A 25,235-nucleotide genomic window follows, 5' to 3' on the forward strand; every position below is an offset into this window, starting at 1 on the left:
TTTTTCAACTTTCTTCCTTACTGCTTTTTTTTATTAATGATGCAGATTCTTTGGTAACTATAATATGTAAGACCTAATTTACAAAGATATGATTGTGTTTTATCATCCTGTATGTCTTTCTATGCAGGAAACATTTCTACAGCCTACAAATACAGTTACTATCCACCACTATTCATTATACCGGAACGACAGGCTATGTGTAGGACAGGGACATGGGGGAGTTGCATTGCTGGTTGATCAGCATGTGCCCACCCGGTTCCTGTCATTGACCACACCCTTGGAGGCTGTAGCCATCCATGTCTCCTTGGGTCGTACCATCACTATTTGTTCTCTATACCTTACAACTGAAATGCATTATAATCAATCAGACCTCGATACCCTCATTGAGCAACTGCCTACCCCTTTTTAATCTTGGGAGATTTCAGTGGGCATAATCCCCTCTTGGGTGGCTCCTGTATTGATATGAGAGGGCGTGCCATAGAGCATATGCTCCTGAACCACAACCTGGCTCTATTCAATACTGGCTCTTACACATATTTTCATGCACCTAGTCAGTCAATTACAGCGATAGATCTTTCTGTCTGTTCTCCTTTGCTACCCACTCACTTTTCCTGAGAGGTTGACATCAATCCACAAGGTAGTAATCATTTTCCCATCATATTGTGAGAGATTGGCTGTGATCAGTACTACTCGACCCATGTACCTCGGTGGGAGTTGGTCCAGACCAACTGGCCTTCTTTCACTACTTTCTCGGACCTTGATCCTGCCATCTTATGTAAATCATCCACAGATGACTGTATAGCAGCAGTAACCAACAGTATTATACAAGCTGCTACTCGATGCATCCCTAAAACCTCAACATGTTCCCTATGGCATCCCCGCCCTTGGTGGAATTCTGCCTGTTCTATAACACAGAGAACTCAGAATCATGCTTGGGATAAATTTCTAAGATACCCCACGCTCTCAAACTGCATTTTATTTCAGCAAGCCTGTGCACATGCTCGGCAAGTTAGACGTCAAAGCCAGAAGGAATCTTGGATTAAATACGCCTGCAGCATTTCTTCAACCACCAGCAAAAAAGTTATATGGGATAAGGTGTGGAGGGTGAGTGGAAGATATACTTCTGCCCCCTTCTCTATCTTATTTTTTGATGGCCATGAAGTTGCAGATGCACAGAGCATTGCCAATACTCTTAGGGACTTCTTCTCTCATGTATCTAGCTCTTCAAACTGATCCCCTTCCTTTTTAGCCATTAAAACACAGGTGGAGCATCTGCTTCTTTTCTTTTCAACTGACCATTCCTATGACTACAATTGCCCTTTTACACTGATGGAACTCAAACTTGCTATTCATCGGTCTGACAATACATCAGTCGGACCTGAAAATATACATTATGAGATGTTATGCCATCTCTCCCAGAACTCTCTTACTATTCTCCTAGCTGTCTTTAATTGGATATGGCAGGAAAATGTCTAGCCAGATGCTTGGCGACAAGCTATTGTTCTCCCTATTCTGAAACCTGGGAAGGATCCAACAATTCCTTTGAATTACCATCCCATTGCTTTGACAAGTTGTCTCAGTAATATCTTAGAGAGGATGATCAATGCCCTCCTCGTTTGGTTTCTTGAATCTAACAACCTCCTCTCACTTACTCAGTGTGGGTTCCGAAGACAACGCTCTACGATAGACCACTTAATTCACCTTGAAACATCAATCAGAGAAGCCTTTTTAAGGCGACAACATCTGGTTACTGTTTTTTTTATTTAGAGAAAGCTTACGATACAACATGGAGATATGGCATCTTACGAGACCTTCACTCGTGTGGATTTAATGGAAACTTACCCATTTTCATCCAGCAATTCTTAATGAAGCACCAATTCGAAGTCCGTACGAGCTCAACACTTTCTCATTTTTTCCAGGGCTGTATTCTGAGTATCACACTTTTCATTATAAAGATTAGTGCCATCTGTGAACAGCTACCCCCTATAGTTGCAAATGGTCTTTTTGTTGATGACTATCACATCTCATATCAGTCATCAAACATGAGGTTTATTGAACGGCAGCTACAAACTGCAATCAATCAGATACTGAAGTGGACCACACCAAATGGTTTTAAACTTTCACTCTCTAAAACTGTTTGTATACATTTCTGCTGCTAACGGGGAATCCACTCAGATTCAGAACTCCGTCTTGATGATGTTGTACTTCCTGTCGTCCTTGAGGCAAAGTTCTTAGGCATTATATTTGATTGTAAATTAAATTTTATAACGTACATCAAGCAACTTTGTATTAAAGGTTTAAAAGCATTGAACATTCTCTGTGTCCTCTCTTCTACTTCTTGGGGAGCAGATCGATACTCCATGCTCGAAATTTATCGTGCCCTCATCTGATCCAAACTTGACTATGGGTCTGTGGTTTATGGTTCTTCCAGAACCTCAGCACTGAAAATGTTGGACCCTGTCTATCACCAGGTGCTTCGGCTTTGCATTGGAGCTTTTCGTACTTCTCCCATGCAAAGTCTGTATGTGGAATCTCATGAACCCCCTGTATATATTCACCGTTTGCAACTGTCTCTAATGTATGCTTCCAAACTTCGATGCTTACCACAGCACCCTACCTGGAGTTGTGTTTTCCAACCACAATGGTCAACACTTTTTAATTGCAGAAAATCTGCCATTGTTCCTTTTAGTCTCCATATCCAGGCACAATTAGAAGAATTGGATTTATCCTTGAATAACATTGCAGTTTCTACAAATCAGCCTATTCCACCATGGCAAATTACTGTACTCAATTGTAACCTATCTTCGAGTCATCTGAGGAAAGCAGATACACCTGACTGGAGATATTGCTCTTTCTTTGCTGAACATCTTTCTTATGATCCATCCATTCCTATATATATACAGATGGTTTCAAATCGGATGACTCAGTGGGCTCAGCCATGGTTTGTGACAGTTCAATTGTGGCACACGGACACCTCCCTGCTCTTTCTGTTTCCACTGCCAAATTGTATGCCATTTCTCTTGCCCTAAATCATATTGAAATAATGCAATATACAAATTGTACAATATATACAGACTCACTCAGCTGTCTATTGGCCTTGGAATCATTCCATGTTAGTCACCACCCTCTTCTCATCAATATCGAAAACAAACTGGCCCATCTTTCTCTCATCTGTCTCTGTCTAATTCTTTTGGATACCAGGTCATGTTTGTATTTGTGGGAATGAGCTGGCCGACAAAGCAGCAAAGTCTGTCTGTTCTGGATCTATCATCCCAGTACCCTTTCCATACATGGACTATGGTCCAGTTTTCAAATCCAGACTGTACACCAGATGGCAGGCAACCTGGAATGAGCAACACAATAACAAGCTTTTTCAAATCAAACCTTCTCTTGGTCTTTGGCCCTCTTACTTCTGTGAGGATCGAAGAAAGGAGGTTGTTTTGGCAAGGCTACACATTGGTCACAGTTTTTTAACCCACCACTTCCTTTCATCTGGAACTGCTGCACCAATGTGTGGTCTATGTGGTGCTGAGATCACAATCATCCACATTTTATTATCATGCCGTTGTTACAACCTAGAACGACGACACCATTTGAAAGATATTTGTAAGGCAGATTTACTCTTGACTTTGGCCCATGTTACAGGTGATACTGCCCATCTCACTCATGCTTTTACCTTTTTAAGAGCCATTGGTCTTTTACACTTAATTTAAGGTTTTTTATCGAACTGCATAGTGTTTTAGCATAATTTCTATTACACATTTTAATGTTTTAACACTATTTCTTTTACACATTTCAATTTTTATTTTGACTTGAACCCAGAACTGGAAAGGCCAACTTCAGATGACTGTCTTAATTTTACAATTTTAGTTTTAGTTTTCTTTTGAACTGTACCCAGGACTGAAAGGCTACTTTGACTTCAGTCTTCCTGGCAAGTCTTAATTTTATACATTTTAGTTTTTAGTTTTCTTTTGAACTGTACCCAGGACTTGAAAGGCCAGCTTCAGGTGACCGTTAGCAAGGGTGTACTACTTGCTTCAGTCTTCCTGGCAGTTCCTAATTTTACATATTTTACTTTTTACCTTAATTGCCCTATACCTATACTTTACCACATCTTGTCTGGCACAGATAGCCTTGTAGCTTTGTGCCAATAAACATTGAATACCTACACACCTACCTAATTTACAATAACAACTTATGAAATAAACTATGAAACAAAAACATACCCCCTTTCTCACACATGCCTTATTGTGAGTGATTGCCCATTTGTGTTTATTTTTATAAAAAACCAAAGAGGTATTTTGACAAACTGTAACACTGCCTAGCTTTGTTTGTTCACTGTTTAACTAACTACTCACTGCAGTTGGAGCCAGAATAGATAACCAACCAAGACAGAAACAATAGTGTTGCATTATAAAGAGTTTTGAAAGGAAATGTATTGCAGGATAATAAAGCCACCTCAGCAAAGAAAAAAATATTCAAACATTAGTGTAATGCTGATAAATATATATATGAATCTAACCAAGGCACTGGCTTTCTCTGGTATTAAGACTTAGTGATTATAATTATGACATACTTTCTTTTATGCATTCTGAAAGTTAAAAATACCTAAATACTCATAATTGTTTTAATGATAGCATGAACAAATCAAAGCTGACACTCTCTGCTAAATCTGAAAATGTCACAATTTATTTACCATACATACTTACAGTTTGTTATCTGCTTTACTGAAATTTCTGTTTTTATATTTCATTTTTTGTAGTGTTGTAATGATGTGATCAAGGAAAGATTAGCCCCTGATCTAAAGTATGATGTGGTGCTACGGTTGGCCGCACTTCAGATTCACCAGCATGCAATTACCAGTGGTATACAGGGAAAACTGACAATCAAAGCCATAGAGTAAGTTTGTCTTCCTAGTAGAATGAAATTTTATGCAAATTCTACCTTCTAACAATAGCATATTGAGCAGAGTGGTCTTATCTCTAAGAAATAATGGGTTATTGAATTAAGTTCATCATGAAAGCTTTTTTTTTTCTGTCCTTTTCAACTTAAATTCCAATATGGCTTCTCACACAAATCTGTTGCAGTCTTCTTTCTGCTCCCTAATCTTTACTGAAAAATGTTAATGCTCAACAGACCAGCGTATAAACCCCACAAATTTTGTGCATCTTTTAGACGTGTATATAGCATGTAACAAATCCTCCACCAATAGTATTGCATCACCTATACTGGCACAGCTGGCTCCCTCTGATGTTCTTTCTCAATCCTCACTTTTTTGATAAGCACAGCATTGTCTGAATGTTTTGTTGTTTTTTATGTTTTTCTTTTACTGTGTTTATATTCAATTGCATTTTTTTCATTTGTTTAACGTTTCTAAGTTACAAGAGAATTAAGAATGAATTTGTGATTTAATGTATTCACTACGGAAGTTCCCATGAGAGTCAACAGTAGCAGAGGAGGTACAGGCCTTAATGTGAAGGGAGATAGATTCATATGTTCAAATGGCAGTTTCTTCTCCTTTTCAGTCTGACAGTATTTCTGATAATGAGTACAGTCAAGGAGAAAATAATTTGGATTCACTTTCTTTGTCACCTTATTTTGGTCTGTTGCACTCTACACCTCATCAGGAGATATCACCCCTGTTCCTTTTTTTATAGCTGGTTAATCAGGTATGTGGTATGTTACGTGTTTCCCCTATCTGTTATGATACATCCTCATCTTTATTGGATGAAACTCCAACTTCTGAATTATTTGTTTTCCTCTTTCACCTGACATAAGTGCAGTGATTTTCAGACCAGTTATAGTTGGGTGCTGACATCCTTTGGCATACCATTGTTCTTCAGATCTATATTTAGATTATCAGCAATTGGATCCTTTCCATCTTCTTTGGGGTTCAAATCCTCAGACTAATGTTCATTTTAATCAGGCACAATTTTCAATGATTTTCCTTTCCCTCTTTTTTATTTTAAGACACTTGTCTTCCCTCCAAGTTTTACAAGAGTGAGGGAAGATATTAAATCATTATTTGACATGTTCAACAAAAGTAAACATTTTTAATTGTTTTTTTTAAAGATATTGCAAAGAAATGTATTTGAAGTTGCAAATTTCTACAATAATGGTTTATGATGCTTATCCATTTAAACTTGATCTTTCGGAAGCATTCTACCATATTCTTTAGAAATTGGTTTAGCCATTTCCTCATGCAAACTAATGAGATACAAGCATCAGACAAAGAGATGAGTGCCACTGCTTTATATACATATGTGTATATGTGTAGAGCTAGATTTACCTCATAAATTTTATCACAAGATAATTGTATATCAGCTATCATTAAATGTAGTTTGAGTAGATCTGATCCATTAATACATTTGTCATAATAGTAATAATTTTTATTTTCACTTTAACCTATTAAAATAAATTATCAGAAAAATGACAACATTGTCTGGAAACTACATAAATTGCAACATTGTTAATACTGAGAAAACTAAGCAAAAGAGTTTAAAACAAAGCTGTGAAAAAGGACCACACACTAATGTTTTATGTAGTGAAAAGAAACTTGGTAATATGTTGTTCAAACATTTAAGAAAGGGCATAGTTTAACTAACTTTATAAAGTATTTTGCCATCATTGGAAGTTTATAGTTTTGTAAGGTGATGGAACATTAAAAAAAAACACACTTTCAAATGGGCATTAGTATAATTTAATAAAATGTAATGTTGAATCAATTTAAAATATCCTCTCAGAAAATTCAAGATATTTGTACAGTTATAATTAACAATAAAACTGTTTGAATTTTATTGCAAAGAAAGTGATCTACGTGAAACAAGTTGCAGCTGGAAATCCTATATTTCATATGTGTATATGGAAAAGTATTTAATCTTAGCATAGGATCAAAAAAGTTGAAGAAATGGATTGAATAATGTACTATGGACTGATAAAACAAAGACAGAGCCTCTTAAACTCTTGGAGAGTTTTTATGATGATGTCTGACCTTGAAAATTTTAAGCAAAAGTGTGGTAAGTTTGTAATATTGTGGATATTTTTCCTGTTATGGAAGCATAAGTTATGTCACAATTATAGCACTTTTAACAGATGAACCTGCCCTCTTCAGGAGTAAAGGAATAATAGTATTAACTATTATTATAAACAAAGATCAATATTGCAAAATTCTGGGCGAACGTGTTCCACCCAGTGAACAATATTTAATTGGCTTTGATTTTGTATTTAAGCAGGATGATGATTTATAGTATTCATTCTGGCTGAATAAGAAATATTTGACCCATGGTGTGGATTCCTGTACATGGTGAGGGAACCTCCCAGAGAAGGTTCTGTTCTTTCAGTTTACCTCCTCTGGGATCTAAACATCTGCCCATGTATTTGCTGTGCAAGGCAACATGTGAAGGGGAGGAGAGGATCCTGGTGATTGAGGGGTCCAACCCTATCGCTCCACTTTGGCCTTGAGTTCCTGAAGATGGGTTGCCTTGGGGTGACCCCCCCTTTGGTCAGTCGGCCGGTCCACTTGGGCTAGGGTCGACCAAGTACCAGTGTTGGAAGTTCTCGACAGGTGTTGTGGACATTGTGTCTGATGCTGGAGTTTGGGTATAGTGCTCACAAAACCCTGGTATTGCTACAGTGTCCTTGTTTGGCACTATAGTGTGTTCCCTCATAGGGCTCCATGGTGGGTGGGGTCTGTGGGCACTGAAACATTCTTTCTTTATTTCTAAATTAAAAAAAAAAAATAGTGAAAAACAGACTATAGGTAAAAGACCACATCTTGAAGATTCTGAACAGCAACCTTCAACTTCTTCAATGCCTATACCTCATTTCCTGACATTACACTCTTTATCAGACAAATAGTTTGGGCAAATGTCTCCCTTTTTATTCAGAAGGGACTAGAGGGACTTGTTGGCTCTCCTAAGTCAGTCAAAGAGCTTTGTTCTTGTAACATACTGGTGGAAACATCCACTCCTAAACACAGTGAACTCCTCTTGCTGTTGAAGCCCATTGGGGATATACCCATTGAGATTGCTCCCCATGCTACTTTGAATTTGTCATGAGGAGTTATTGTTGAGAGGGATTTGAAGAACATTCCAGACTCAGAGATGCTTGCTGGTTTCTCCACTTGAGGGGTTTCTGCAGTAAGGTGTATCTCCACTAACAAAGATGGAATTATGATGCTGACCAATGTCCTACTTTTAATGTTTGTGTCACCACATCCACCAGCCACCATCAAGATAGGTTATCTTAATTGGAAGGTACGGCCATATATTCCAAACTCTCTTGGATGTTTCCAATGTCAGCCACTCAATCTCCTATGTATGCTGCTGCACTTCATTCCATTGCTACAGTGGGAGTGCAGATGGATCTCTCTGTGCCTACAAAAAAATTGTTCTAAACCCACATGAAAAATCTTTTGCCCTCCATGGTAAAGAAAGTTGATGGATCAACATCAACACCTATATCTGTCCCTATCCTTACTTCCAGCAGATCTCTGGTTCCACTTCTTTTGGTTCTGGCTACGAGTATTTCCTCAGGTCCATCTTCTCCAGCCCCAAGATGCAGAATGATCATTTGTTCAAGCCCTCAATTGCTGGAATCTACTTCCAATACCAAAGACCTGCACAATCAACCCAGGGCAGGATCCATAGAGGTCAATAGACCTCCTTCAAATAAATAAAATAAAGAAAGAAGACATGGCCAGAAACAGAAGGGCTCTCTACCTAACTTGCTTATACATAAGTTATTTGGCCAGTTTGATACAGTGGAACTGTCAAGGTATATGTTCTAGTCTGGATGACATCAAAGCACTGGTTGATTCTTACTATCCTGTGTGTCTTTCCTCACAGGAAACATTTCTGAAACCTGCTGATACAGTCACCTTTCAGCTGTTTTCTTTGTACAGAAATGACAGGCTGTGTGTGTGATGGACAAGTGCATGGAGGGGTGGCACTGTTGGTTGATCAGCATGTGCCCACCCTGTCTTTGCCACTCCACACACCCTTGGAGGCAGTATCATCTGTGTTTCCTTGGGTTGCACCATCACTGTTAGTTCTCTACCTGTCTCCTGGATAGACCTATGATCAATCAAACCTTGATGCTCTCATTGAACAGTTGCCATCTCCCCTTTTACTCCTGGGGGACTTTAATGGATATGATCTCCTGTGGTTCTTCAATACTGGTTCTTATACATATTTTCATGCATCTAGTCAGTCTTTTACTGCTCTCAGTCTGATCCCCTTCACTAGTCTCCTAGTTTTCATGGAGTGTTGACAGTAACCCATGGGATAGTGATAATTTTCATATAATTTTGAGAGAAACTGGCTGTGGTTGCTATCACGCAGTTATCTATCAATGATTTACAGATGATGGCAGGATCAACTTCTGTAAAAGCAGTGACTGTATTATCCAGGGAGCTGCTCAATATATTCTTAAAATCTTGACAAAATTTTCCACGGTATCCTTGTCCATGGTGAAATCCTGTCTGTCACATGGCACAGAAGGCTCAAAAATAGGCCTGGGATACCTTTCATAGGCATCCCACATTTTCAAACCTCATCACTTTCGAGCAGGGCCAGTGCACATACTAGGCAGGTAAGACATTAAAGCCAGAAGGAATCTTGGATTAAGTTCACAACCAACATCTCTTCTACCACCAGTTCCAAAGTCATATGGGGCAAGATTCAGAAGGCCAGTGGGCAGTATAGTTCTGTCCCCCTTTCAGTCTTGGTCTCTGATGGCCAGGAAGTTGCTGATACCCAGAGCATTGCTAATACTCTCAAGGAAAGCTTTTGCCAAATACCTAGAACTTTTGCTTCATCCTCCACCTTCTTGGGCATCGAGACTCAGGCAGAGCAATTGCCTCTTTTCTTTCGGGCTGATCATCTCTATGACTGTAATCACCCCTTTACACTGATGGAACTCAAGCTGACTCTTCATTGGTCTGGCAGTACATCAGTTGGACCTGATAATATATAAGCTACAAGCTGCTGTGCCATCTCTCTCTCATACTTCTCTTACTATTCTTCTGGTTGTTTTTAACTGGATCTGGCAGGAGAATGTTTTTCCTGATGCCTGGCAACATGCTATTGACCTACCTTTCTCTAAGCATGGGAAGGATCCAAAGATTCCTTCAAACTGCCATCCAATTGCTTTGACAAACTGTCTCTGTAAGACCTTAGAGAGGGTGGTTAATGCTTGTCTTGTTTGATTCCTCGAATCAAACAACTTCCTCTCACCCATCCAAAGTGGGTTCTGATAACAGAGCTTCACATGGACCACCTGATTCAACTTGAAACGTCGATCAAAGAAGTCTTTCTTGAGCGATAACATCTTGTGTCAGTATTATTTGATCTTGAGAAGACTTGCGTTACTATGTGGAGGTATGGCATTTTGCAAGACCTTAACATATATGGGTTGTGTGGCCATTTGCCCATTTTTATTAAAAATGTTTTAATGGGCAGACAAATCTGAGTTAGAATGGGTTTGACACTTTCCCATTCTTTCCTACAGGAACTTGGAGTTACTCAGGACTGTGTCCGAAGTGTCACACTTTTCAGTATAGAGATTAATGCCATCACCGGACAAATCTTTCTTACAGTTGCATACGGGTTCTATGTCAAGGACTTCCACATCTCGAGTCAGTCATTGAACATGAGGTTTATTGAGCAGCAGCTACAGACTGCCCACAATCGTTTACTGAAGTGGACTACAGAAAATGGTTTTAACTACTTTTTCTCTAAATCTGTTTGCTGAACTCCATGTCAGTAAAATTGTGTTTCTCATGGTCCCTGAGGCAAAATTCTTGGGACTTATCTTTGACCACAAGCTGACTTTTATCCCACACATCAAACAGCTATGAGTCAAATGTACAAGAGCACTGAATGTCCTCTATGTCTTCTCTTCCACCACATGGGGAGCAGATCAATGTTCTGTGCTAAAGATATATTGTGCTCTCACTTGATCAAAACTGGACTATGGCTCTCGGGTCTGTGTGTCTGCCAGGACCTTGACCTTGAAGATGCTGGACCCTGTTCATCATCAGGGGCTTTCTGCCCTTCCCCAGTCCAGAATTTGTACACAGAGTCTCATGAACCTCCTCTACACCTCCACCATTTGCAACTGTCTTTACTGTATGCTTCAAAACTTTGATCTTTACCATGGCATTCCACCTGAGGTTGTGTTTTCCTTCATCAGTGGGCTATGCTTTATTAAAACAGGCAATCTGACATTGTTTCTTTTGACTTTCATATCCAGGTACAATTGGATGAATTGAGTCTGTCCTTGGATGACATTGCTGTATCCACAGTTCAGCTTATTACAGTCCCCAAATGTGACCTTTCTTTGAGCTATCTGAGAAAAGCAGATATTCCTGATTGGAAGTACTGTCTTTTATTTGCTTAACATCTTTCAAACCATTCTTTCATTCCCATTTATACAGATGGTTTGAAACCAGGTGACTCTGTGGGCTCTTCTATAGTTTCTTGTGGTTTGGTGGTTGCACACAGAATCCCCTCTGCAGTTTCTGTGTTCACTGCTGAACTGTATGCCATTTCTCTTGCCCTGGATCACATAGAAACTAAGTAGTACTCGAATTGTACTATTTATTCTGGCTTGCTTAGTTCTCTACTGGCCCTGGAATTGTTTCATGTTACTTCTCACCCAGCTTTTGCCGATATTCAAAACCGACTGGCCCATTTCTCTTTAACATCTACTTCTATCCAGTTCTTCTGGATACCAAGCCACATGTGAATGAGCTCGTTGACATCGCAGCTAAATCTGTCTGGTCTGGTGCTATCACTGTTGCACTTGTTCCATACATGAACTATAGTCCTGTATTCAAGTTTCAGCTCTGCACCAGTTGGCAGTTGTCTTGAAGTGAACAACGTGATAGCAAGGTCTTCCAGAGAAAATACTCTATTGAACTTTGACCATCTTGTTTCTGTACAGATCAGAAAGAAGACATTGTCCTGACTGGTCCACACATTGATCACAGTTTTTTAACTCTCTGCTTTCTTTTATCTGGGACTGATGCACCAATGTGTTGTCTATGTGACACTTAGATTACAAGAGTCCACATTTTACTGTCATGTCGTTGTTACAACTCTCAACAATGGCACCATTTTAGACATGTTTTGTCCCAAGGTTTACCCCTGACAATGGACAGTGTCATTGTCAATGGTGACACTGTCCACCTTACAAATATTTTTAGGTTTTTAAGGGCCATTGGCCTTTTTAAAACTATTTATGTTTTTAATTCAAAAATTATACTTTGTTTTCTTTTCATATGATTCCTTTTTACGAATTTTACTTTAACTATTTTTACCAGTTTTTAGCACAGATAGTTTAGTTGCTTTGCACCATAAAATGCCAAACAACCAACAAACATACCAAGAAATATTTGAATCCAAAAGAAGAAAATATCTGATGATTTTGAAAGGTGTGAAGTGGCCAACCAGAAGTTCTACTGCTAATTAAGTATAAAATTTGTGGGATCATTGAAATAGTAATTTCACTAAGGAGTAGTCAACAACAAAAAAAAGACAACTTTGGAAGATCTTACAGCAAAAACAGAGGGAAAAATTCCAGAATAGATTCAGAAATCTGATACTCTACCTGATTGATGTCATAATATAGTTAGGATAATTATTTGGTTTTTATGTTTTGAAGAACTTCTTGTATCTAAAGTTTGTGTTATGAAATATTACATTAATGATATTAATGTAATATTTAGCATAATATCTGTAAAGTTTTAAAGCTAGATTGTAATATTTCAAACATGATTTTTTTATTTGGTGTAATTTGACTTTAATATTTGATCAAGACAATTGTGCTTTAAGTACCTTATGAAGAATTTTTATGTGAGCATATTTAAAAATATTTTATGACAAAATATTTCATAAATAAGTGTTTTAGGCATTTAGACATGGATATATTGTTGCAGAAGCAATCTCCTGATGATATAATATGTATCAGTGCAGTTTTTAACATTTCTGTTTTGTTGTGGTTAGGAAAGAATGTGGCCTTGAAAGGTTTGTTCCTTTATCTTTGTTGGAGACAATGAAAAGAAAGGAGTTAAGAAAGCTGTTGGGCCACTTTATGAAACAGAACCAGTCTTTAGCTGCCCCAGGACAGAAGCAGCTCACTGCACTACAAGCTAAGCTCCATTATCTCAAAATAATCAGTGAGCATCCAGGCTATGGAGCCAGGTGGTTTGCCTCTAGTTTTAAGGTGAAATATCAGAACACAAAAATTGTGTTAAATAATTGTGCTTCCCAAGTACTGTAAGGGTTACTTAATATTTTGTAGATATTTAACAAATAAAATAGTTCTTGATTAAGCACTAATACATTTTCATCAGCAAAACATTTAATGTAACTTTATACCTTTAACATACAATAAACTGTTTTAGTGTCATGGGACTTAAAGGTTTTTTAGCAAATACAATTAATGTTATATTTTGTCTAACATCTGTAAATTTTTAAAATCTGTATTGCGCTGTAATGCATAACATTTCAGGAATGATCTATTTATTTCTAAAATTTCACTTAAGTTCTAGTTGTTTTTTATAGGATTCCACGATGAAGACTACTCTTCTGATTAGCCCCAAGTTTGGAATTAGTCAGGTCATCAGCTTGGATAACACATCAGTTAGTATTTTATTATATCTGTACTTTATTATTGACTCTCTCTGTTGAACTACTTGATGTTGCTATGTGTGTTACTATGACAGCATATTTTATCATCATGAAAATAATTATTTTCTACAGAAATATGTTGCCATATAAGCTACTAAGCTGAATTATTATCCTGTTATTTCATTGCAGAAGCTTGATTACATTAACTGAATCACTTTGCTATTATTATACTATTTATAAGAGCTTACAAGTGAAATGAAGAAGCATATAATAGTATGTTAACCACACTATATCTGCTATATCCATTGCTCATCAGGCCAGCTGGGAAATGATAGACCTAGTAGTTGGCAAGAAGCTGTATATATCATTAATTATTTGGACAATAACTATTTTGTTATGAATCAGGCTAAGTTGGTAAAGCTGTCAATATTTTTTATTTATTTTTTACTGTACCATAAGTATTCAAACACCTTATGAATTTGTAACAGAGCCAGCTGACCATACTCTGCAAGAGAACTGAGTGAATTTACTTACAGAGATGCACAAGTGTATATATTAGTAATGTTAAAGTGTGTACAAAAAACGTTGTGAATCTGAGAGAGGAGAAATTATAGCAGAAAATAAAAAAATTGACATGATGCTTGGTCAGTCATGACCTTAATTCTAATCAACATTTATATTTCAAAGTTTGGTTAAAAAAACTTGTTTGTTACCAAAATGAAAAAAAGTGCTAGAAATTTTCTTTTCAGCAAATTCATAATGACTTTTTTAAACTAACACATCTGACTTAGGTACTTGTGATTAGGCACCATCTGTGAGATGTGAATCAGTCTCCAAACCAACAACAGAGCTATTTAGTCAGTAGTTGCCTTATAAAAAGCACAAACATTCATGAAAATAACATTTTAAAATAGCCAGAGCCCAGACTTTACACCTGGGAATAACAACCATATGAAAGGATTAACATAAAATTTTAACAACAATAAAAACATTCATCAACCAAAATTACCATGGCTTCTATTTCTGACAATAATAATAAAAACATTCACCAACTGATAGCAATATCATAAGAAACTGAATAAGTTAACTATTACAAATCTTGTATAGTTTTCAACAGATATTACCAAGGTAACATTGACCACAATGTTAGTGAAACAACTTGGTAAAAAATTAGCATGATTCTGATTTAAATATCTGCCTTAAATAATTATACAACAATATTTAACTTAGCTTATCACTTTATATAGTTAGTAAGATTTTTTTGTGATTTAAAGTGTGAAGCTTGGTCAAGCCCTCAGATATTTTTTATTATTATTCATTTGTTAATTAAGTCTTGTATGTTTAATTAATGTTATAGCTGTGTATGCACACACATGTAAACAGGGCTGAAATTTTGCCAACACTTACCAGTATTGAGCACCAGAACATATTTTTAAGGACCATTTTAACAAATACTGGGACTTATTTAAGCTGTTTTTTTTTAATGTGTGTGTGTTTCATTGTTCCATGAGAAGTCATTTTGTCATTGACACTCAAATTGTCATTTTTACTTATACATGTAGATTTTTTCTTTTTTAAAAACAGATCCACTTCACCCAGAGGAGTACCTCTACCATTGTTTTGATAATTTAACCCCTACATGTAAACATATTACATAGAAGTGACTTAATCAAGAAAAGTGTGCCATTCTATTCTTTAACAAATTATTTATATTTTTGTCATTGATTGATAAAAGGCACAAACATTTAAAGTTGTAATTACTTACAATGTTTAAAACTAATAGTTTCAACAACCATTGAGGTTTTGGTTATTTTTCAAGCAGTTTTTGTTTATTTATGCATAGTTTAATACCCTGCAACTTGAATTTATCTGTTATGGTTATTGGATTCATGCAATATTACTAGTATGGCTGTTAGTGTATACTGAATGAATGTTGATTTAATATTCCAGGAACCTGTAACACTTGCCCAGATTGAAGAAGTTTCATCTCTGATGTTAAAAAAAGAAGATGAAATGTCATATAATGTTGAGATTCAGATCAAGAAACTAGATATTGGAGTGAGTTACTTACTGACCTACTATGTCATTGAAAACTTTTGACATAGTTAGAATTCTAATGTCAGCTGTAGTTTCTTTGAGTTTTAAAACTAATATTTAAGACTTTACATATTTAATAGAAGTAGAAGAGAAAACATATTTCTAAGAAGTGATTAAAATTAGAGGTTAAACAAATAAGTGACACATCTATGCTTAGTTTACTTTAAAAAACTAAAATGGATGAGGTATTGTGAATATGAGGCAAAATAGATACCTGTGGTTACCTTAATGTTATTAAAATGTGGAGTGGATGCATTATTGTGTGGGGTTAGAAATATGTAAGTATCTTTAGTTCAAGTAGAAGTAACTAAACAAACCATAACTTTGCATAAATTAGTAATATTGGTGTTACTTCTCCAATGCTAGGCCCTTAATTTTAATTTGGAAGATAAGGATACAGAGGAACTAGCCCTGCTGTTGCAAGGTTACCATCATCTTCTAGCAGGCTGTGACTTCTCTGTACACTGGGATACTGGAACTTCATGGAAGTCTGAGATAGGTGCATATCTTTTAAGTTAATATTAACTTTTATCTGAATGCATGTTGCAGGTTATGTGAATAAATAATTCTGAAATAAGAGAATGCATGTTTACTAGCCATATATGCTTAAAAATTATATCTTTGCATAGAGTTTTCAAACACTGATCTTCTCTTGTACATTATGTAGTTATGTAGAAAATGTGGTGGTGAATATTAAATGTTTGTTTCATTTCAGTTGATTAAAACACTATTATTGAAGTCAAGATATAACATAAATATCTTAAATGCAAGATTTCTATATTTACGTTAAAGTACTTTTAAGAAATTTTTAAATTCTTATGCCTTCAACTACTTTTATTTGATATCAAGGTATTTTCACATGCAAATATGTCTTCATGAAATGTTTTTTCAGTTATACTTTATTTTTTATTTTATTGGAATGTCAGTAGAAAGCACAGGTTTGTTCGGTAACAATTCTTAATTCATTGCTAGTTTTTTGGGAATTACTCTCAGTGTGGATGCTTGTGCATGAGGGTAGTGACCTCCTAGAGAAGGTTCTGTCTTTTCAGTTTACCTTCTCTGGAATCTGAATTCTCACTTGTGTGTTTTTCTGTGCATAGTGATCCATGAAGGGGAAAGAGAATCCTGGTTATTGAGGAGTCCAACCCCAACACACTGTTTTGGCCTTGAATTCCTTTTGACAGGTAGCCTTGGGATACCCCCTAGTGTCATTTGGCCAATCCTGGTGGACTAGAGTTAACTGAGTACCAATGTTTGGTGTTATGGATATTGTGTCTGATGCTAATCTTTTGGTATAGCATTCACAAAATCCTGGCATTGCTGCTATTTCCTTTTTGGCTTTGAATCCCTGTCACACCAAACATGCTTGTCCTTTCAGCCGTGGGAGCATTATAATGTGACAGTCAATCCCACTATTTGATGGCGAAAGAGTAGCCCAAGAGTTGGCGGTAGGTGGTGATGACTAGTTGCCTTCCCTGTAGTCTTACACTGCTAATTTAGGGATGGCTAGCACAGGTAGCCCTTGAGTAGCTTTGTGCGAAATTCAAAACAAACCAAACCTTCTTTGGCATTGTAGTTCTTGCCCTTGTAGAACTCCATGGTGAGTCTGATCGATGAGCACTGAATCTTTCTCATTACATTATGGATCCTCCGAACCCAAATAAAAATAAAATAATAAAAAAGCAACTCATTAGTCTTCACCTCATTCTGCACCTGTATCTTGTTTTCTTATACTACATTCTTTGTCTGACAAACAAACAGCCTTTGGAGCAAATGTCTTCCTTTTCATTCAGAAGGGATTAGAGGGGCTTGCTGGCTCTCCACAGTAAGTCAAGAAGCTACATTATGGGGACATCTTGATTGAAACATTTATCTCAAAACACAATGAACTGCTCTTGAATTTGAAGCCCATTGGGGATATACCCACTGAAGTTACTCCCCCTGCTACTTTGAATTTCTCACAAAAAGTTATTGTTGAGAGGAGTTTGAAGAACATTCCCGAGTCTGAAATCCTTGCTGGTTTCTCCAATCAAGGAGTTTCTGCAATGCGATGCATCTCCACTGATCAGGAAGGAATTATATTGCCTACAGATATTCTTATTTTGTCAGTTATATTATCATGTCCACCTGCCACTGTAAATGCAGGTTATCTGAACTGTAAACTACAACCATATATTCTCAACCCTCTCATGTGTTTCCAGTGTCAGCAGTTCAGTAATTTGAAGGTGACTTGTGGTTCTATGATGTGTGCTCAGTGTGGTAGCAAAGATTGTAACAACTACAAGACTCACTGCATCAACTGTAAAGGTAACTACCCCTCTCACTTTCATTCTTGCCCAGGCCTGGCATGGCTAGGTGGGTTAAGGCATTTGACTTATAATCTGAGGGTCGCAGGTTTGAATCCCGGTCGTACCAAATATGCTTGCCCTTTCAGCCGTGGGGGGTGTTATAATGTGATGGTCAATCCCACTATTCATTTTTAAAAGAGTAGCCCAAGAGTTGGCAGTTGGTGGTGGTGTCTAGCTGCCTTCCCTCTAGTCTTACACTACTAAATTAGGGACAGCTAGCACAGATAGCTCTTGAGTAGCTTTGCATGAAATTTAAAATAACATAACATTCTTGACTTTGTGGAGAAAGGGATACAGCATTTAAAGAGTCTTTTTTATATCGTGTGAATAGTCTTTTGATCTCAGTGGATAATCAAGTTGACAATTCAACATCTACACCTGCCTCTGTTTCCAACATTCCTTCCTGTGACTGCCTGGGTCCACTTCCTGCAGCCCCTGCTTTTGGCCTGTGCTCTTGTATGCCTTCTTCAGACCCAAGATGTAGATCAAGTCACTAAAATTTATGTCCACTAACAGAGAACTGTCCACTTGACCAAGAGCTGGGTCAATGGAGGTCAACAGACCTCCTTCTAATAAAGAAAAACAGTATGGTCTTAAAGTGAAGAGTTCTCATCCATCTAAGTAAAAATGGTCACTTTGATACAGTGGAACTGTTGAGGTTTTCATTCTGATCTGGATGACATTAAGACCTTAATTGATTCTTATCATCCTGTGTGTTTTTTCTTACAGGAAGCATTCCTGAAATCTGTTGATGCAGTCATCTTTTTCCAGTTTTCTTTATGTTGGAATGACAGGTTGTGTGATGGACAAGTGCATGAAAGGGTGGCACTGTAGTTGGCCAGCGTGTCGCCCCATTATCTTTCCCACTTGATACACCCTTGGAAGTTGGAGCCATCCGTGTTTTCTTGGATCATACTATTACTGTTTGTTCTCTCTACCTGTCTTATGGAGAAACCTATAATCAATCAGACCTTGATGCTCTTGATAAACAGTTGCCATCTCCCTTTTTTAATACTTGGAGTCTTTAATCTCCTTTAGAGTGGTGCTCATATTCATGGGAGGGGTAATTCCATAGAGTGTATGGTCTCGGATCACAATCTTTCTCTCCTCACTGCTGGATCTTATACTTATTTTCATGCACACCTAGTCAATCTTTTACTATCATTGATCCCTCTGTCTTCTCCCCTTCACTGTTCTTTCACTTTTCTTAAAGGGCTGACAGTGACTCACAGGGCAGTGATGACTTTCCTTTTGTTTTGAGGGAAATTGGTTGCAGACAATGCCACCTGATCCACATGCCTTTGTGGAAGTTGGACCAAGGTAACTAGCTCTCTTTCACTGCTCTTTTGGAACTTGATCCTGCTGTCATCTGTCTGCCATCAGTAGACAAATCCATAGTAACAGTGACTGATTGTATCATCAAGGCATCTGCTCAATCTATTCCTATGACTTTGACATGTTTTTCACAGTGTCCTTATTCATTAGGGAGTCTTGTCTGATGGAAGGCACGGAAAGCTCAAAAAACAGAGTTGGGATACCTTGTGACAGTATTCCTACATCCTCCTCTTGCCAACCTAGTGTGGCTCCTTCAACAGAGCTTCATCATGGACCACCTGATTTTACTGAAATGTTGATCAGGAAAGAGAAACCTCTTGTTTCCATGTTCTTTAACCTTGAGAAGGTTTATGACACTCTGTGGAGGTATGGCATTTTATAGGACATCCACTCCTATTTACCCATTTTTTATTTGGAAATTTTTACTGGATAGGTTCAACACTTTCCCCATCTTTTCCACAGGAACTTGAAGTCCCTCAGGCTGTGTCTCAAGTGTTACACTTTTCAATATCAAGATTAATGCTATCACAATACAACTTCCTCCTACTGTTGTAAGTTGGCTGTATGTCAATTACTTCTACATCTTGTGTCAATCATAGAATATGAAATTTACTGAGTGACAGCTTCCTACTGTTTTCAATCACTCGTTGAAGGGCCCACAGCAGGTGGTTTTACCTTTCCTTTCTCCAAATCCATCTACTTGCACTTTTGCCAACATGATCCCAAGCTCTGTCTCTGTGATGTTGTTCTCCCCATGGTCCCTGAAGCAAAGTTCTTGAGGCTTATTTTTGACCATCAGCTGAAATTCATTTGTCACATCAAGCAACTAAATGACAGATGTCCAAGGGCATCAAACTTCCTCCATTTCTTCTCTTCCACCTCTTTGAGCAGATTAATGTTCTATGCTCAAGAATTATCATAATCTCATTTGCTTCATCCTGGACTAGGGGTCTCTGGTTTATGATTCTGCCAGGATCTCAGCCTTGAAGATGCTAAACCCCATTCACCATCTAGGGTTTCTATCCAGCAAGGGAGCTTTATGCACTTCTCCAGTCCAGAGTTTGTACACTGAACCCATGAACCTCATATTCACCTCCACTGTTTGCAACTTTCTCTGTAGTATGCTACTTGGGGTTGTGTCTTCCTTTCTTAGTGAGATATGCTTTTCAAAATAGATGGTCTGCCATTCTTCCATTTGACCTTCATATCCAGGTGCAGCTGCATACGTTTGGTGTGTCATTGGATGATGCTGCTGTCTCCACTGATCAGCTCATCTCTCCATGACTCATTACCATGCCTACCTGTGACCTTTTTTTGAGTTATTTGAGGAAGGCAGATACTCCCAATTAGAAATACCATCTTTTATTTCATCAAGATTTTCCAAACCATTCTTCTGTTCCTATTTATACAGATGGTTCAAAATCAGATGACCCTGTGGGCTCTTTCATGGTAAGTTGTGGCTTGGTGGTTTCTCATAGGATCCTCTCTACAGTTTCTGTCTTCTCTGTCAAGTTGTATGCTATTTCTTTTTCTATGGATTATGTAGAAGCTATACAGTACACCAATTGTACTATTTACACTAACACTTTTAGCTCTCTGCTGTTCCTGGAATTGTTTCATGGTAGTTCTTACCTTATTATTGTCAATATTCAGAAATGATTGGCCCATTTTTTTATCTTTTGATTCTGTCAGGTTTTTCTGGATATCTGGTCACATTGCTATTCAGGAGAACAAGTTTGCTGACACCTCATCCAAGGCTGTGTGCTCTGGTGCTGTTATAATTGTGCCTATTTCATATATGAACTACAGTCTTGTTGTGAAGACTCAGCTTCATGAAAATTGGCAGTTAAATTGGAATGAGCAACATCATAACAAGCTTTTCCAGGTCAAACCTTCTGTTGTTGTTCTTTGGCCATCTTGTTTCCATGAGGATCAGAAGGGAAAAATTGACCTAACTAAGCTTCATGCTGGTGACAGTTTTTTAACCCATTATTTTTCTTTTATCTGGGACTGATCCATCAATGTGTGTCTTTTATGAGATTCAAGTCACAATAGCCCACATTTTACTGTGGTGTCATTGGCAATGGCAACACTGTCCAACTTGATTGTATTTTTACATTTTTGAGTCATTGGCCCTTTTTAATTCTATTTAAATATTTTATCTGAATTTTGGACATCGTTTAGTTTTAACCTTTGTTTTTTCATTTTATAACAATTTTACTTTTATGGCTTTTACCAGTTGTTTAGTGCAGATAGCCTTGGTACTTTATGCCAATAAATGCCAAATAAGAATAACATTTTAAGGATTATTAAAAGTTCTTAAAACTTTAATTAATCATTTATCATCACTAAGGATCTGAAAGAAATCGATTTTTACTTCTGAATTTGACAATTTGGGCCTCGGTGATATGTAGTAGGATAGTTGTAGTATGTGTGACTTCATCAGTAATACTTTGACATAGCAATAAAATTTATGGATAAATTGTTTGGATAAAAGAATTTAAAATTTTTCTTGATCTTAAAATAACATTATTGTATCATCCTAGTTTCAGGCAAATATTCTGATGAAAGAAATTGTAAAAACTTCTGTAACAAGGTACAAAATGCTATAAAAGTCTACATTATCTGATAAATTTTTGTTCTCTCCCTATCCCATGAAACACACACACACAAAAGAGAAAAACTTTTAGGATCTTGTTTTCTTTCACAGTGAACATAATCAATACAATGCCATTGGAAGCTTTGTGCTTTTGAAAATAGTACTACTCATTGAACTTTGTGTGGTAAATATTTGTTTTGTGTTCACATGGTATTGTTTTTATCTACCTAAAATCATTATTTTTCTAGTTTCTGTACAATTAAATGCACTATTCCTGTGTTAGCCCCTCTCTATCATGGAAGACATACTGTTCAAGAAGCTCCATGGAGTTATTTTTCTTCAACACATATGAACCAAGATGATAAAGTTAGGACAAGGGTAGTTGATTTCACTTTAATGCCTCCTTCCTACTTCCCATGTGAGGTAAGATTTAATTTCTATTTATTTTTTACTGTAGCATCCATTATGTTGTTAATCCTCTGGATATGTGAAGAAGAAAATGTATATGTTAAAATCTTTTTACAGAATTAAAATCAACTTGTGATTTCTTAATATCAAAAGACAATATTTAAATAAATTCTAAAACTTCACTTCTGTACATCATGTGAAACTTGTTTACTAATAATTTCTAATTTAAACATCCTTTCCACTCATATTTGAACTTCTGACTTTTAATACATATTACAAAGTTATAGTATAGATATTGCTGAGACACAGTCTAAAGTTACAGCCTCCAGTCATCTTGATTTCCAAGGATATAAACCAGAAAGTCCAGGCCAAATGCCACACCATCCTATCATGTACTGTCTTTCAAAAATGCCAGTAATTTTCTATGATGTTTGCTTTTACATTATTTATTTAGAAAGAGAATATTTTAATTTACTGAGTAATATATAATGCTAGCTTGTTCTGAGTATTATTCAGCCTACAAATTTAAAGCTGCTATTGCAAAGTTCACTTGAATGTGAAAAAGGAATTATTTTAACAAACTTATAGCTTAGTCAAAAAGCCAAATATATAATTATTATAAAACATTGTATTCTTTCTGTATTTAATTTGTATTTGGTAAACTGAATATTTAAAATAGATAGAAATTCAGTAAAGTACTATCAACAACCATAACAAAAGTAGAGTTGACCTTTAAGGAGGCTTCAAGTGTAGAAGAATGCAAGACCCACTCATAAGCACTGCATTTTGTATTTTATTATCTGTATATTTCACTTGTTATATTCAAATATAAATAAAAATGTAAAAATCAGAAACCATGTTAATAAATTAAGTACAAAAAAGCAGATTTAAAAGAAATTTTTAAAACTTTTTTGAGGAAGGTGAAGTACTCTTGTGTAATTCAATGTTTTGTTTATTGTACTTTGAGCAATGAAGTTGCCATATGATTTATCATTTTATTATATAGGTGTAGTAGCTATGCATGGTTCAAAGACCAATAAAACTATAAAATTAAATGAAGTATGTTTAAAATGTTAGAAGCCCACAGTTGTTTAGGAAAAATAATTGTAATTTTCTGTTATATTCTGCAATCATTCTAGTTTAAAAAAATATATACATTTGATTTTATTTCATATTTTTTGAATTTTTACTAAAATAACTATTTGGATGAAGAAAAAGATAAAAATATCAAGTTTTACAATAAACCTGACATTGACTTAAGAGGTTTTGCACATAAAGTTTAGAAACTGTAAGATAAGAACGTAACTTTTACATGAAAATCACTTAGTGCTCAGAATAGTAAGGTTCTGATTGTTTCATTTCACAAACAGATTCTTATTTAAAAGTACTTGATTTCTTTTTTATATGTGTGAAATTGCTTGTAATGTTTACTGAAAGCTTGCCAAATTGCATGAAGATACACTTGCTTGATTAAAAGTTATTCATCATGGTTATTTGGTGATTGTATAATGGTTGCAAGATTGGTACAAATGACCAACCTCATATAGAGAGACGGTTAAATAAATATTTCTTTTTAATGTCTGGAATTAATAAGCAGTGTATTCAAATTTTATGAAAGTAAAAATTAAGGGAAAACAGAAAAGGATTTTACAATTGCTTATGTAAATGAAACCAGTTTTCATAAATTAGATAAGGCATAGTATATTTTAAATTATATAATCTTTTTCATAGGTCTTTTGTCTACATCTACTGAAGTAAATTAATAAAGTCTAAAAATAATTTCTATCCTCTCATCTTAGTGATAGATAAATATACATTATATAGATAACTGACAGTCTATCACATAATCTGAAATGCAAATGCGTGGTCATTCAGACTGTGTTAGTTATAGTAGTTTCAGACATCCATATCTTATTTGTTAATTTAATGTGTCCCAACTTGTTCCTGAATCATGGCTAGACTTTAAAGCAATATTTTAATATTTCACTCGTATAGAAAGTTATTGGACAATTCAAGGCTGATCAAATGCAGCACACGCTTATGAATTGGCTACATGTATAATTATCAGGCTATGAAACTGCTTTCAAACCAGTTGTTTGGACAGAGTTGGTCATAATTCACAGCACAAGTGAATGATTATAATTATGTTTTGGTTTACTTGCTTTGAGACTGAATAGGTGTATTACAACTACAATTAAATGTTTTGTCAGTATACATGTGACTCAAACTTCATAAGGTAGCCATGTCTGCCAGGTGCTTATAGAGGTGTATTCTGCTGACAAACATAAAATACCTCATTTACAATGGTGACAAGAATACGAATGATGGAGGGAATCTAAAACCAGATCAAATTCCACTTTCATACAGGAATAAGCATTGGTATGTATACCAACTTCTACAGCTAGTAGAAGACACCAGTTATATACCACACATTTGAGATATCACATCTTGTGATCCTTTATGCTACCATACAATAGTGCAATTGACCCTGACTTCTGTCTAATGATTAATAATCCCATACCACCTCCCCATCTGTGTTAAACTGGTTCATACATTCCTTAAAGGAGAAGGATTTGCTGAATGGAGGAACCAGGATGCTGAGTGATCTTTTGTCCCACAGTAAGAAAAACACATAGGTTCAAGAAGCCTTAACATAAAATGAAAAAAATCTATTATCTGAGCACTTTCAAAGGGTGGGCCTTTCTTCTTTAGGGTAAGCTGGCTTATCCATGAAGAAAAATGGTCCACTATTCAAAATTGCTCAGTTTACAGGTTTTTGTTTATCTTTTTCTGTCCTCTAGGTCATGTATGAGA

General features: G+C 36.3%; 1 protein-coding gene across 5 annotated transcripts in view; it reads left to right on the plus strand.

The window, feature by feature from the left end:
- The window catches only part of LOC143255775 (uncharacterized), a 127,098-nt gene that overhangs the window by 94,109 nt on the left and 7,754 nt on the right, over window positions 1-25,235 (plus strand). For all 5 annotated transcript variants that reach the window (XM_076511980.1, XM_076512003.1, XM_076511994.1 and 2 more), the window contains exons 11-16: window positions 4,763-4,899; window positions 13,008-13,227; window positions 13,569-13,646; window positions 15,585-15,692; window positions 16,098-16,230; window positions 22,297-22,436. In XM_076511980.1, the coding sequence (XP_076368095.1) occupies window positions 4,763-4,899; window positions 13,008-13,227; window positions 13,569-13,646; window positions 15,585-15,692; window positions 16,098-16,230; window positions 22,297-22,436 (816 nt within the window). The remainder of the gene's footprint in view (window positions 1-4,762; window positions 4,900-13,007; window positions 13,228-13,568; window positions 13,647-15,584; window positions 15,693-16,097; window positions 16,231-22,296; window positions 22,437-25,235) is intronic.

The sequence above is a fragment of the Tachypleus tridentatus genome, chromosome 1 (assembly GCF_004210375.1).
Source record: "Tachypleus tridentatus isolate NWPU-2018 chromosome 1, ASM421037v1, whole genome shotgun sequence".
Lineage (NCBI taxonomy): Eukaryota > Metazoa > Arthropoda > Merostomata > Xiphosura > Limulidae > Tachypleus > Tachypleus tridentatus.